General features: G+C 44.5%; 1 protein-coding gene across 3 annotated transcripts in view; it reads left to right on the top strand.

Annotated features, from left to right (window-relative positions):
- The window catches only part of FUBP3 (far upstream element binding protein 3), a 57,708-nt gene extending 45,165 nt beyond the window's left edge, over window positions 1–12,543 (top strand). The window contains exons 14-19 of one of the 3 annotated variants that reach the window (XM_065418600.1): window positions 689–849; window positions 2,163–2,236; window positions 2,973–3,049; window positions 8,192–8,263; window positions 9,038–9,165; window positions 11,173–12,543. In XM_065418600.1, coding sequence (XP_065274672.1) covers window positions 689–849; window positions 2,163–2,236; window positions 2,973–3,049; window positions 8,192–8,263; window positions 9,038–9,165; window positions 11,173–11,181 — 521 coding nt within the window. In that variant the 3' untranslated portion in view covers window positions 11,182–12,543. Of the gene's footprint in view, window positions 1–688; window positions 850–2,162; window positions 2,237–2,972; window positions 3,050–5,949; window positions 6,019–8,191; window positions 8,264–9,037; window positions 9,166–11,172 lie in introns of all 3 variants that reach the window. The other 2 variants (XM_065418601.1, XM_065418602.1) reach the window with 2 other exon arrangements.
- Window positions 12,544–15,342: the final 2,799 nt, after the last annotated feature.

Raw genomic sequence — 15,342 nt, 5'->3', positions numbered from 1 at the left:
GGAAAGCACCTATTGAACGGTGCATAACCATAGGAAAACTACCAGGCTTTGTCCTCACTGCTAAAAAAAAGGTGTGTTTTACAGTGAGATAAGTAATGCACCTTAGCTGTCGTGCTGTCAAACAAACAAAACACCTGTTTCGGCAGTGAACATGTAGCCTTAAAGTCAGGAAGAATAACAATGTATCCGTCTCAGTTACTTTTCTTGAGAAATAACTTCTGCATTTGTACTGATTAGCTGGCCCTAAGGGTAAGAGATGGTGGTAAATTAGCAGGAAGAATCCTTGTCTTTGGTCTCTGTTGTTCACAAAATATGTGCCAGTAATACTGAATTTGCTTAGCAGCCCAGCAAAGTGTGCAAAGGCACTAGGGTACATACCCTTCTTCAGACGTTAAGTGGCATTGGCTGACCCAGTTAGAGACAGAAGTCTGGCATGTAGCAGCAAAGACTTGGTCTCTGGGTGCACTTATAAATAAATGGAGAGGGGTGTGGTGGGGATGTGAGCCAAAGTATCATGACTATATTCACTATAGTGTTTCCTTCACTGCTTAGGGCAGGCACAAGGGTAGGGGGAAAAATCTATTCCAGCTGTAGGACGTAGCTTTGGAAATCATGATAATCATCTCTCTATATAAATGAAATGTTTTATGCTCATCTCTTCTCGTGCCTTGATTTCCCTTTTCTGCAGGTGGAGAGAACATCAAGAGCATAAACCAGCAGTCAGGAGCCCACGTGGAGCTGCAAAGAAATCCACCTCTCAACACGGACCCTAGCGTACGGATATTCACCATCAGAGGAGTTCCTCAACAGATTGAGCTCGCTAGACATCTCATAGATGAGAAAGTTGGTGTAAGTGTCATGTGGTATTGCTTCTGAACTGGTTTTAGTTGGCGTTGAGTATTTTTACTGATAAAGGTTTGGGTAGGCGGGGGCACAAACTTCTGCATCCTGTGCTATGCTTGTGGTGTTTGATAGTCTGGCTTCGAAACAACTTGCTTGTGAGCAGACAGCCTGAAATGTCCGAACTGGCCCTCCAGTAGACCTGGATTAATATGGATGGATTTACTGTAGCCTGGAATGTTTCTCCCAGAAGCCTGCTTCAGTAATCCAGTCTGGTCTGCTGCTCTGTGATGGATGGAAAATCTAATGCTTTGCCAGAAGAGATCTTGTAGGGTACCAAAAGGGTGTCTAAAATCAGATCTGGGGGAGAAGACTGAGTTATGTTGCTACTTGGGGATTACAGAAGTGCACAAAGGGGGTGGCAGGATCTCTGTGACACTACAGACTGCTGTTACTGTAGTGGTTCTATGGTGGCTCTTAATCTACCTGTTACAAAGCCATGGGTGTTGCAGCGTAATGGAACCAGGCCAAAGAACCTAGTCAGGTGAGACTTGGGTAAAAGGAGGTGAGAAAATACTGAAGTGGGACCTTGTAAAACTGAAAAAGCAGCCTTTATACTGAATTCTTTGACTATTAGCAGTAAATATGCCCGATGGGATGTTAGATGGGTTGGGATCTGAGTTACTACAGAGAATTCTTTCCTGGGTGCTGGCTGGTGAGTCTTACCCACGTGCTCAGGATTTAGCTGATCGCCATATTTGGGGTCGGGAAGGAATTTTCCTCCAGGGCAGATTGGCAGAGACCCTGGGGGGTTTTCGCCTTCCTGCAGCGTGGGGCACGGGTCACTTGCTGGAGGATTCTCTGCACCTTGAAGTCTTTAAACCATGATTTGAGGACTTCAATAGCTCAGACATAGGTTAGGGGTTTGTTAGAGGAGTGGGTGGGTGAGATTCTATGGCCTGCATTGTGCAGGAGGTCAGACTAGACTATCATAATGGTCCCTTCTGACCTTAAAATCTAATCTATATGAGAGTTTTTGATCTTGGAGTACATATAGTGAAACACTTTCATACATTCCTAAGTCCCACTGGCTTTCAGTGAGACACTTAGGAGCCTAAGCAGTTTTCAAAAATGGGCTCCCAATTCACTTAGGTGCTTTTGGGAATTTTACACTTTCAGAATTGGTGCCATGAGTGGTATGTCCTGTGCTTTCTGGTCCCTTTTCTTACTATTGATCTAAACATAGTGACTGGGTTTTTGTTTTTGTTTTTTAAAATGGTGGGAGGAATTATAACATTAAGTGTTTGTGGATTCTGTGACAGGGTACCAGCATGGGTGGACCTGGCGGTTTTGGTCAAAATCCTTTCAGCCAAGCACCTGCTACACCTCATCAAAAGTAAGTTTCCACAATGTCCTCTGGACTCTAACGTAGGGAGCGTGAATGTGAGCATTTTAGATTGAGGCATGAAGATTTAAGAATAAGTGAAAACTTGTAGAAAGTCAGATTGAAGACTCCCGAATCCAAGGATGAGTGAGATGAAGCTCTGAAGCCCAATTATAGAAAACTCCTAATTGGAGCTGCCATTTCCTGCCACATCTAAGAACGCCCACCATCAATGCAGCAAGGGTGTGGAAAGAAATTTAAATTAGCAACAGATGCTGTTGGCCTCAAGTCTGAGTGAGGTTTGATGTGCCCTCCTTTCAGCTCTACTAATAATAACTTAAGGAAGGCCTTCAGGCTCACTTCTCCAGTATTGGACCAGTCAGGAGTTTCCCCCTATTTTTGCATTAATTCTTGCCTTAGCAGCTGCTGACTCCTAATCATTTTGATGCTGTTACTGTTTTTGTGCAGTATTGGGGGTAGCCGTGTTAGTCTGTATCTACAAAATCAACAAGGAGTCTGGTGGCACCTTAAAGACTAACAGATTTATTTGGGCATAAGCTTTCGTGGGTAAAAACCTCACTTCTTCAGGTGCATCTGAAGAAGTGAGGTTTTTACCCACGAAAGCTTATGCCCAAATAAATCTGTTAGTCTTTAAGGTGCCACCAGACTCCTTGTTGTTTTTGTGCATATGATCTATTAAGAAAATGTTCTGTCCGTCTGCTTCAGTGTATGGTATTATAATCCACAGTGGTCCTCAGGCATTCATGACACAGGGTTGGGGCAGCACCTACCAGACGTGGCAACAGCCTGGACAGCAAGTCCCAAGTAAGTAGTTAGCATTTTGGTTTGAGAAAAGTCAAAAGTTAATCTGTACTCCACACAGGTACACAACTGCAGGTCTCGTGAGACCACTCGTATGGAAGATGGTAGAAGAAGTTACACAATTAAAGTGCATGCATGCAGGTGCACCCTGGAGTAAGGGATCAATGCTCCTGATTATACTAGTGTAACATAAATTGAAGGCACGCAGAGAACCTGTTGTAAATCACTCTTTGCTGTTAGCTGCTTGTTTTAAGCATCCACCCCTCTTTCCTGCAGGAGCTTTGACTTCCTCCCTGCTCCCCCCTAACAAGACCCTTCCCACCTCTCTAGACTCTCTCCCCTCCTGCCTTCCCCAGTGGAGCACTGGACAGCACCATTCCCTCCCACTAGCCACACAGCCTGTCATTAGCAGCCCACCTCCTTTCTGCTCCTGACTCCTGATTCTCTTTGCTACTCCCCTGCTCTCCTGATGTGAGCTGCCCTCACCACTTTTCTCAGCCTGAAGGAAAGATTGGGATTCTGGGAGCAATGAATGAATGGAGAGGAGAGGGGGTTGGTTGGTGAAGAGGGTAGGATTGGCTCCCGTCCTAGTTCCACCTCCCTGTGACACAGAATACCCCCCCCCCCTTACTGGAATAGCATGTCCCTGAAAGGTTGTAAGTACTGACTAGCACCAAAGCTGTTAAACGCTGGGAATTAGTCAGCGCCTTACCGGTTAAACAGGACAAGTTGGTCACATGGTTAAAAGTAAATTACAAATTCATTGTTGGTCAGAGTTCCAAAACTTCTGTCCTTCACTCCATTCACCAGCCCAGAAAAGCAGATCTGCAGCTGTTTGCTTGCTGGGCCAACTGGGCTGCGGAGGTGCCTGCTTCGAGTGGCTATTGCTCCGAGCCAGGCGTTTGACCTCCTGATTGTTTAAACCCCCAACCCGTTCAGATTGGGAGAATAACAGATCCTCCTTAGTTTAGGTGGCTCCAGCAATGCCATTCTCCTACATGTCACTCTAACACGTGGAGCAGTCATTTCACGCAAACACCAACTTCAGTTTGTCAGCAATCCCAAAGTTAATATTTTTCTCTTCTGGTTGAGATGGTTTCACTTTAGGTCTTAACAGAGGCCTAAACTTTCAGACCAAGAGGCTACTTCTTTCAGAAACTCCTTATGCCTTCCCTCAGCCAAAAGGTGAATCTGTTCAGAAACTTGGTACAATTCTCTTCACCTGTGTTGAGATGATATTGGGTATTTCAGGTGCTAAGAGAACTTTCTGTACATTTTTAAATACTTGAATAACTTAAGTTTTAAAAATAAGCCTTTCAACTTCTTAGGAATGGCAAGTGTCTTTTTAAGTGTTATGTTTGGTTTAGAAATAAGAATCTGAAAACTGGTTGCTGCCTGTAGCATGCAGTTTCCCACTAACAGACCTTCTCAAGATGTAACACTCCAGCTATACATACCACCTGGAGTGCTGCACAGTGATTATAAGTGCAGCTGTATCCATATTTCCAAGCTCAGAGACTAAAATTTGGTGCCATGGAAACCATAACTCTGAATATTCTGCATCTTGTTCATGGAAATCCCCTGCCATAGTGCATTATTAACTTAACATTTCTAATATATACGCTACAATAGCATAAAGGGGCTCCAATTGGGAACAGGGGCCCATTGTCCTAATCTCTGTACAGACACTTTCAAAGACACAGTCTGTGCCCCAAGGAACATACAGTCTAGGAAGCATTGAACTGTAAATAATTATAGTGGATATGTAGTTCAAATAGCTCAAAGTAGTAAAGTGATGCAAGCACCCAAATGTACTCCTTCACCAGGTAGCATTATAGTAAGGTACTAATGGTCACTAATGTTTTCCTGCTACCTTTACTTTGTAACACCAGAAATATGCTACTTGCAATTATTTTCAGTTTGCTTTGAGTTCGGGAGGGCAGCCTGTCCTGGGTTTTAGGAACTCCATCATAACTTTCTGACTTAAAGATCAAACACCATGTCCACAATACACTCTTTTCTGCATGGGGAAAGCAGTTAGTAGAACTCTAACATTACTTGAATGAAGCAGGGAAGGGTACCGTTAATATCTTGACTCCCCTGTCCTGGGATCAGAGCTATCATGCAGGCTTCCTCACCATTCCTGTACGCTCGAGGCTCTTACCTTTGCTTTCATGTAAAAAGGCTTTGGGTGTGCTTCCTTTTACATTTCTGAAACATGCTGTACTTGCCTCAGAGTGTGTACATTTTAAAAAAAACCAACACCCCAGATAACTTAATATTTTGCATGAGAACAAGGGGGGAGTCCTTCGCCACCAAAACAAATCTGCACAAACTTTGCTGTCCAAGAGCAATTATTTACAAAGGAAAAATCCTCCTAAAATAATTCTCCCATACATATCCCACCCTTCCTCAAGCAAAGGTTAAGAAGAGAGATGGGCTTTGCACCGCACCTTGAAGGTCAGCAGACTTGGGCTATGAGTCGATGGGATAAGTGAAGGCTGTTCATTGGCCACCCTGCCACCAGCCCCATATCAGATTTGGGGCCTGTTTGCCTGCAGAAGTCACAATGGCACAAACACCAAGCCAGACCCAGATGAAAAAGCACGCCCCCTCCCCCACTCCCCCAAATGCTTCCTGAGGCTCCAAACTGTAAACCTTTGGGCAAACCCTTTACCGGCTGGGGTCTGTACCACCCCTGCCGTGCTCTGGGTCAGGTGTCTTGCATCACTACTATTCAACCTGGTGGGAATGTTGGCTGTTCCGTTCCATGTCCACTTAGAATCCTCCATGTTCCTGTTTATAGCCAGGCACACTCTGAAGGCAGTCTTGGTAAAGAGAGAGGACAGACAAGATAATGCTGTGCTTTAAGCAGACCTCACTGCTTTCTTCTCCTGCTGCAGATCACAATGGTACCCAGTCAGGCCAGGTGGAGTTCACCAAGGCGTGGGAGGATTATTATAAGAAACTAGGTAAATACCTGTCTCCTACATCTTCTTGTTTTTACACATAAAAGTTTATCTAAAATCCGCTTCTGACCGTTTCCTTCCCAGCCTGTTCTAAAGCAAGTGTCGCAGCCTGGTTTCCATGGTCTCATTAGCATTGTCAAAGAACCAGATGAATCACTCTTCAGAACAGACTTTCCATGAGCAAATTCTAGAATGTCCCCCCTCTTCCCTTTCACCAGCACAGCCCCCCTCGTGAGAGGAGGGGCAGACCCCCCAACCCTACACATGTATTTTGATTTTAATTACTTCTCCCCCATCTTAAATAAATTAACTGGCCGGGTAAAACATTTTGCCGTGAAATGTATTTAGTGGCGTGTCCTTTCAGCCCACTGCGGACTGTAATTCTCCTAGAAGAAAAGGCATTGAAGGAGGTCCTTTGTTGGCATTAGCAGGTGGACAGTCAAGGCAGCCCTGACCTCTGCAAGAAAAGGTCTTGACTTGTAGCTTTGGTCAAGTCTTTTAACCCGCTTTTATGCCCCTGGACAGGACACTGCTGCCCTGTTTCCTCCACCCACTTCACACTTTCAGTGTGTTATGTTCACCCTTCCCCCCAGCCCCTGCCACTTCAAAGCTCTCTTCAGCCTGTGTTGCAGTGCAGGGCAGCACCCTGCAGTTAGATCGCCAGGAAGAGCATGCTTCCATTTATTTTTTTTTCTTTGTGCCTCCCATCCTCACCCACCAGTCTAATGCATGCAGTGGCTTTCGTGTAGCGCTTATGCATTTTAGTCCGCCTGGCTTTCCTTGCTGTGTCTCTAACTAGCACGTTGTCTGTATTGCTCTTTAGTTAGTCCGCCACATGATTCTGCAGGTCCTGTGCATTAACCATAATGGTATGGGTAAGGGGGGGTTCCCTGGGCCCAGGTGGCTGGCCTCTCCCCTAGTTGAAGCTTAGATATGCTGAGCCCATTAATTGGATTGACTCTTTTCAAAGGGTGCATGTGCTCTCACTAGAGAAGTGGCTGCAGAAATGTTTTATGAAATGATTGGCTCTCTTCTGAGAGACCAGGCAGGGGTGAGGTAAAATCTTCTATTGGACCGACTTCTGTTGGCCAGAGAGACAAGCTTTCGTGTGTCTGCAGAGCAGCACAGTTTTCGAAAACAGTCTGCATCCATTGCCAGCATATGCCTTCCAACTAGCATGGCACCGGTGTGTTCTGGGACTTCTAGAATAACCTGCTCCATAGTGTGCATCACTGTTGCTGGAAGCAGGTCTTTTGGATGGCTTCCGAATGCAAGGCACAGCGTTGTGGGATGGTGTTGGTCATGCCACAGAGCTCGCGGCTCCCTTGCCACGCTTCGACAAAACCAGGGTAGGCTGCACAGGTTCCATTAACACTGAGCTAAAGACTGCATCCCAAGTACTGCAACCGGCTGGCGTGCCTAGCACCTGTAAGGTGCATGGGATAGCTGTTGTGTGTGGATGCAGGGTGTCAACAGACACTGCAAACTAGGTATTCTAATTGATGGCTCTTTGCAGTGTGCTTTCACCGAACGAGCAGGGGCTATTGTAGCCCCTCAGAATCCGTTCTGAGATGAACATAAAGAACAGCGTAGTGATCTCAAGCTGGTTCCTTGGACGCTCTGTCATCGGCGCTTGGCTTGGCAGAAACTGGGTTGTCAACCAGGGATGTACACATTTTTTTCCATCCCAGGTTCCCCTCTTTTGAATGTGAATATAACTGCCAAGGACACAGGCAGTCTTGCTCACTGGCACAGGCCAGTGCTGTTCAGTCTTCCTCCTCCATCATGGTTCTGCCAGTGCCCTTCAGTTCTCCTGTAGTACCAGGTAGTAAACATTCTCCAGAGGTTGCCGGTTATGGCCTAGGATGGCTTGCGATGCTGGCTAAATATTTGTCCAGCAAAGTCAATTTGGCTTCAGCTGGTCACCACAGGTAGGAGACTTGTGTGCTGCTCCCTGAGGAAAGGATTAAAATGGGGACAACTCAGGCACCCTTACTCTTTAAAATAGCTCTTCCCAAGCGAAGAATCCCACCTGTTGTAGCAAGGCGTGAAGAGGAATGTTGAGGGCATGGGCAGCAGACTTGGAGCCAGGAGCTGTCTGTTGGGGAGATGTCACTAGCTAGAGACTTGTCGTCTGTTCCTTATTGACATGCCCGTTGTTGTCCTCTTTGCACAGGCCAACAGAGCCAGCAGCAGAACAGCCAGCCTGATTACAGCAAGGCGTGGGAGGAGTATTACAAAAAACAGAGTGAGTGAAACAGGGCTGCTGGAGATGAATAAACTCCTGTTATAAACAGAGTTAGCTCTAATCCATTAACTTGTCTCCACTCCCTTGCATTATAAGGTCCCATTCCCTTACAAATCCCTTTTTGTGCCCTCCTGTTGGCGAGGGTGCTTGTAGTTCTCCCACAGAAAGCTTTACGTCTTGCTTGTTACTGCACCATCTCAGGGCAAGGTGAGGCCAATGAACTACAGTCCCCAGTGGACTGTTTGTTCCCTTTCAGGTGCACCTCAAGAAGTTGGACTGTCTAAGGAAAACGTTTGCACATGTACCTGTGCCTGAGCAGAACAAGAACTGACCAAAGGCCGGAAGGCGGGTGGGGCTTGCTCTCCGAGATAGAAGAAAAGCTCTATACGTTGGTGACTGAGGAGTTGCGGGGGTGGGGTGTCTTCTTGTTGACACTTCCGAGGAATGCCACGCTGGCAGCTTTCATGCCCTAGCCTCTGGAACTATTGGATGTTCCTCACCTGCAGGACTCAAAGGATGAACAAAGCAGAATTTCCAAGCCAAGTATCCCTGAACAATGGGAATAATTGTTATGCTTTCAAAGTGCCGCACCAACTAATAACCTGCAAGTCTGCTTAAAACGTGTCCTATTCTGTCCAAATGGCAGGTAGCTGCTGCTGCTGTATTGTCAGATGTCTGCTGTATTTAAACATTATAAAACAGTATCGTAAGTGTATGTTTGTTTGCTTGCTGTGGCTGGTTCTCGACTACCTGTGTTTCCTTTTCGTCATCCAGGTCACGCTGCCAGTGCTGCTTCTCAGGCAAGTTCCCAGCCGGACTACACAATGGCATGGGCGGAGTATTACAGACAGCAGGCTGCCTACTATGGGCAGACACTAGGGCAAGCTCAGGCCCACAGCCAGGTCTGTATTTGTGTTCCACCGAGCTCCTCTGCTGCTGCTCTTCGGAGGGATTAGTGTAGTTTAGCATTGCCCCAGTGTGGTGAAGACCCCACCATGGGCATAGGCAATAAAGCTGCCTTGATGTCTGAGACACAACTAAAGAAGAGGGGAAATCAGCTAACTGCAACCCACTGTGCCTCTTCGTGGGAAGCTTAATACCTAACTGAGCTGACTGGTTTTCGTGGGCGCTTGCATCACAATCCACATGCTACCAAGATCTCTGCATTTCAGAGCTAATGGATGGACCAGCCTTGCACAAGGGTGCACATCCAATTCGCAGGGTCACGTCCACATGCAGACTTTGACTTTCATGCATGTTGGGTATCCTTGTGCCTGGGTTAGGTGTCTGCAAATATACACAAATGCTTCAGAAAAGCTGGCCTGCAGCTCCAATGTCCTAACGGGAAAACACATCACTGGAAAAGTGATTGTACTGTGCATATCTGGTAGCTAATTCCATATCTACCTTAACTGTCACTCAAGCCCTGCAGTTCAGTTGCCATTTTTCCAGTTGAAGGTTGAGTGGGATTCATTTTGGATCCCACCATCAAAGCTTCTTTGGTCAGGAGTAGCTGTTGCCCGCAAAGTTAGACTTGCTAAGGTGAACGTCTCTGGCATTTGGCGAGATGTGTATATGCACCTCCCACATGCAAGTTATGAAGATGGCTGATATTTTAAAAACAGCACTCCATATTAAAATCCGAGTTAAAGAGCTAGATTACTTACCGGCTTGGTAATGGGTTCCAGAGCTCTTCACCACTGAGTCACTGGTTTTAATAGAGCCCGGCAGAGCCCAAAAGTTATTACTAGTTTGTGGAAATTGTTGTGTTTTTCAACTAATACTTCATCCTTCCTTTCTTTATTGGAATTTCATAATTTTTCTACCAGCTCTATGTCCAGCTGAAAAATCCAACAAAACTTTCATGAAGATTTTCATCAAACTTCAACTCACTTTTTGTCAATCTGAATTAAAAACTTAATGAAAATTGCTCCCTTGGATGTCTTTTACCAGCCGTAGTTACTAGCATATGATGGGTGCATGGTAACAAGTGTGAAATGACTCGCTGGTCTGTTAATTTACTAGTGGGCAGGTACCTCTCTCGGTGCTTCTGTTTGCACTGTTAGGGAAAGAAAGATGTTAAGGCCCAGACTTTACCCTCCCACACCCCAGGTCTGGGTAGAAGCACACTCATAGGCAGTATAGAAAAGCTTGCACTGCCATTGTCTGTGCATAATTCGTGGGTATGGCTGTCCGGCACCTTTCATCAGCACTGAAACTCAAATTCCTAGAGAGACAAACGTTTGGCCATAAAATTACTGATGGTGCAGCCCACTGTTCTGCATACTCACTCTGGTTCCAGACTTGCTGGAAATGCGGTGGGAGGGAATATTTAGTGTAATTAAATAACTACCTTCTGGCTGATCTAGATGATGTACTAAAGGGAGTCCCCTTCATGTCTTCTATTGAAAAGTCTGGGCCTGTGGAGAAAGAAATAAAGTTCTTTGAGGGGCATGGACTCTCAGGAAGAAAGCTCAGGGATAAGAGGTATTATGGCTGAGTTCTTGCAGAGACTTACTTCTCAGGTATCCCTGTGTGGTACATATCCTCATTTGTTAGAATGGGAAATGTGGTGGGCAGGCGTTTTCTGGAGATCACTTTAGAATTTGCTGCTGAGTAAGGCTGTGTCTACACTACAGAGCCTAGCTTGGCGTAAACCCCCAGTGTAGACTGAGTATGCTGACAGGACTTTTTCTGTCAGTGGTGGAACTAACTCCCTGAACAACAGTAGTTATGCCAACGGAAGCACTCGTCTATAGGCATAGCTGCATCTATGCTCAGGTTTTGCTGACATAGCTATGTTGGTCCTGGGGGGTGGGGTTGGGGTGTCAGCCTTGCCTGGCAAAGCTGTCAATGTAAGTTTTAAGTGTAGGCCTAAATTGACTTTGTTTCTTTCTCTTTCTATGCAGGAGCAGTAGAACAATGTCCTTGTGGCAAATTTTTTTCTTGGAATCATTGTGGAAGAAAACCTTTTTGTAACAGAGGTTTCTAGATTTGCAACATTTTGATGAAGACTTTTCTGTTTGTTTGTGAAACACTAGTTGTAGGATAATCTAAACTGAACTTTTCTAAGAATCAGGAACAATTAGTAATGTACTAAACTTATGGACATGCTGGTAATTTTTTGTTTCCAAATTTGTAAAAACTCCGGGATTCTTTTTGGAAAGAAGCCAGAGAATTACAGGCACCAAAACGCACCCCAGAGCTGTGACATTTCAACATGTGGTTTTTTGTGTGGTTTTTTCTTTTTTCTTTTTAGTTTTCAATCTTTTCTGTTGCAACAGAAAGAGTGGCTTGGAAGTCTTAGGTGGTATGTAACAAATCCTAAAAAAAAAAAAAATTTTAAACAGTATTTAAATATTCTTAAATATGTAAATTCATTAAATGTTTTACTTCTAATTTCTTGTACCTTGGCTGTCTTTTTGATTTTATTGCATTTTTTAAAAAACTGAACTATGGTATGTATTGTAATTAATTAATTATGTGAATTCTGTATTGAGACACTTACTGTTTTGCTGTCAGGCAAGTGGGGGGGGAGGTATTTTGTAGGGTTTGTATAATTTCTAGAGTTCTAAAGGGTAATATAAAAATGTGTTAATTTTTTTAGCAATACATTTTTTCATGTCTCCATTGCTGGTTGCATTTATGTATCTAAGACCTCCAAGCTTGTTTAAAAAAAAAAACAAAAAAAACCCTTCCTCTATGCTCTCAGAAATATAAATACTGTTATTTTTAATATTAAAATGAATCTGCTATTAGTACCTTTAACAAACACTGTGGAACATTAAACCATATAAAAAGTAGTAACTATTTTTTAATTCCAGGGTGTTTTTTGCTTTTTTCATTTTTCTTTTTAAATATTTTCTTATCTAATATTTGTCAAATTACCTAGAGAAATAAATGAATCTAGTATTAACCACAGTATGCGCTAAATAATTTTGATTTAATAAAAGGGATAATATGATTTCCAATGTTTACTGTAGTGTTTCTTGTACAGATAACAGTGTATTTTTAAAGGAAAAAACGGAATTGAAGCTATTTTTTCTTGCATTTTTAATTGACCTGCGGGACATTCCGTTTTGAAATGTACTGAAGTTACTGTTCTTGGGTTCTTTCCTTATTTTTTCCTTATAATGCTTGAAATGTCTAACTATAAAGAAACACCATTGGATAATGTTGAGCATGATGTTAAAAAAGTGTTCTTTTTATTTGACTGACAGTTGCATTTTACACTCTATATAATAAAATTTCCACAAGATGTCTTGTGGGTGAAGTATTTTTAGTCTGCTTTACTCAGTTTGCTCACTCTCCTCTGAAAGTAACTATAGTGAGCATGAGCTAACTGCTTTTACCTCAACAAGCTCCATCTTGGCCTGCATACCTGGCGCGGATCGCATCAACTTAGCTCCAAATAATTTCATGTTAATGGTTTTGGATAACACCATTACGTTGACTTGAGAGCCTTAATTCCAGTCAAACTCTTAATGTCACATGGATGTGTCTTTTGAAATAAGGGGCACGAAGGAGTTCCACAATAAGGTATTCTAAATGTAAATGCGTATGGCCAGAGAGATCTATTTAATAAAGGGAAGTTTTCTATAAACAGGAATGATCCAGAAGGTTTGTCTACACCTGCATAAACACTGTTATTGCTTGTTAATGCATTAGCAGAGCTTGGTTTTATAATCTCCTGAACTTGTTGCTCTTCTCCCAAAACGTTGTCCTCAGTGTTAGGAAGTGGAATATTTTAGCTTACGCTTGTGCTCCTGATAGTGTCGCTACTCGGCACCAGGTCATTGGAGCAATGCCATCCTCCCTTACGAAAAGGAGTTTGAGTCCCTGGGAAATAATGGATATTATGGGATAGCAATGTACGTTAACCATTGAACAACCTCTTCTTCCCTCTCAGGAATCACGTGGACAGGGAAACTTTCTCTGGCTGCAACCAACCCAGACTGGGCTGAATCACTTGCGAGAAATCCCTTTTTTATGTGAGGTTCATGCCCCACAACTTAAATAAAGCTTTGTCCACCCTACTGCCTTCTCAAACACCCAGGCATCTGTAGCAGAGTTGGCGAGGGTTGGGGGGGGGGGGTAAAAAGAGATCCCATCTGTAAAGCAGTGACTCGGAGGCGTGTAGAGAGCCGGAAGAAAAGAGACTATAGCATCTTTAAATACACCTCCAGAGAATCAAGAGAGACGTTGAAAGATGGAATAGTAAAAGCCACTTGGAAAGAGGAGGGGGGGGGAACTGCAGGAGGAGGGCATAAACACTGATGATGGGAATGGGAATTGGGGAGAGGGCATTACCGAGAAGACTTCCTTCTAATTCATCTTCCAAGCTCTGTGCCAAAACAGCATTTGGCATGGTTCACAGGGAGCAATTGTGTGATAATGAACCCTAAGGTGTCCATTAATTGAAGACTGAGTATTGCGGATTGTGCCAAGAGTCATAAATGGCACAGGATTGTGGGAGGATGCATTTTCTTAAATGTATCTGTAAGTACAGATTAGTGAGTCTCCCCAGTGAAATACCCATACTATAAATTATGGAAATCTATCCTTCTGATGCAACCTTTGATTGAGGGGGTGGGGCAGCAAGAGAAATAGTTTGCAAGCCTTTGAAATTCGGCCTGTCATTAAGATGGCGCCTGCAAAGCTGGTTTTTCATCAGCAGTCTGGTGTCCTGGAAGGCTAAAGTGCTTGAAATGTTACCAAGTGCAGCAGTTGTCTTCCATTATTGCTGCATGGTCATCAGTGAAAGGGACGCTTAGTGCAGGAGCAATTTAACGTGTTTGGTCATAAATTGGAGTTTCTCCTGCTCAGTATCAGCCCTACAGATGCAGGCAGTTGGGTAGGGCAGCCAGAAAAGTCTAGAGTTTAGTTTTCAGTGGGAATTGGGGGTGCTCAGCACCCTTGCCAATCAGACCCAGGAGTCTAGAAGAGGCATACGCTTTGCCTAGGGCAGCAAAAACCCTACAGCAAATGCTGCTCCAATCCTTCATCCAATTCTTTTCTCGAGGCTCAATCTTTGTATATAGCGCAGGGTTCTGTGGTTGCAGAATCTGCTGGAAGGTGCTTCACAATGAAGCTTTTGTCTTTAATTTTAAAGTTTGTCTTCTTATGCTTGCAAAGAACTTGGAAACCAGGACGTGTGAACTGAGGCAGTGCTTTCTTCTTGACGCTCCAGCCTCTGGACTTTAGAGCACATGCGTGAATTGCCCCCTCCATCTCAACGGAAGTTAACTTGGACACCTAGAGAAGATTTAAAGGTCCGTTTAAACTGTTTCACTGCTGCTGATTTTAGCAGAATGAATTTCTCCCATGATCCCATATGGCACTGGGTGAGGCATGGAAGGCCAAGTCTCAAATATCCATCCGACTTCTCCCAGGCATTCAGGCCTTGTTGCTACAAAATCTCATGAGAATGAAACAGATCAGTGTGAAACCCAATGCAGAGGTGATTGACATAGAACCTGCAGTAACTTCCATGTGGGCTTCCTGTTGTACTAGAACTCTTCAAATGTTCATGCAGTTGGTGCCGTCTTTGTCTGCTACCTCAATGCCATCTCCTGAGTTCTTGCCCTTCTTCCCGTGACCTCTCATGGGTGTTTCACCCTATGTAACCACCTTTCCGGTGGGGACGGGCAGCTTAAAGCCTTGGGGATGCTGACTCCATGGAACTTTGGTCTGGCCCAGCCAGTGCGCTCTCTGGGTTGCTCTGTGCCAGGAGAGGGGTTAAGGTGACTGCTGTGGCTCTAAGGGGTTGGTGGTTGAAGGAACTGTTTGGATCTTGTGCTTGGCATGAGGAGTTGAGGACATGGGTGTCGGGCTTTGGCTTGTTCTTTAGGATCTTTTTCTGGGCTGTGGAGGTGGAACCAATAGTGGTCTGAAGGGATCCTACATAATCTGCCCTTCCAAACGTGGGGAGCTGCATCTGCTTTGCAGGCGAACCCTAAACAACCCAGCTAGGCCTGTGTGGGTTAAACCCCTTGGCTAAGGACGGGGGGAGAGTTGGAGCTAGAACCTGGGTTTTATCCCCAGGGCGGTGCTCTGGCCATGAGACTGCTTAAAACTGT

This window comes from Emys orbicularis, chromosome 18, assembly GCF_028017835.1.
Source record: "Emys orbicularis isolate rEmyOrb1 chromosome 18, rEmyOrb1.hap1, whole genome shotgun sequence".
Taxonomy (NCBI): domain Eukaryota; kingdom Metazoa; phylum Chordata; order Testudines; family Emydidae; genus Emys; species Emys orbicularis.
This window is presented reverse-complemented; position numbering and strand designations above follow the sequence as displayed.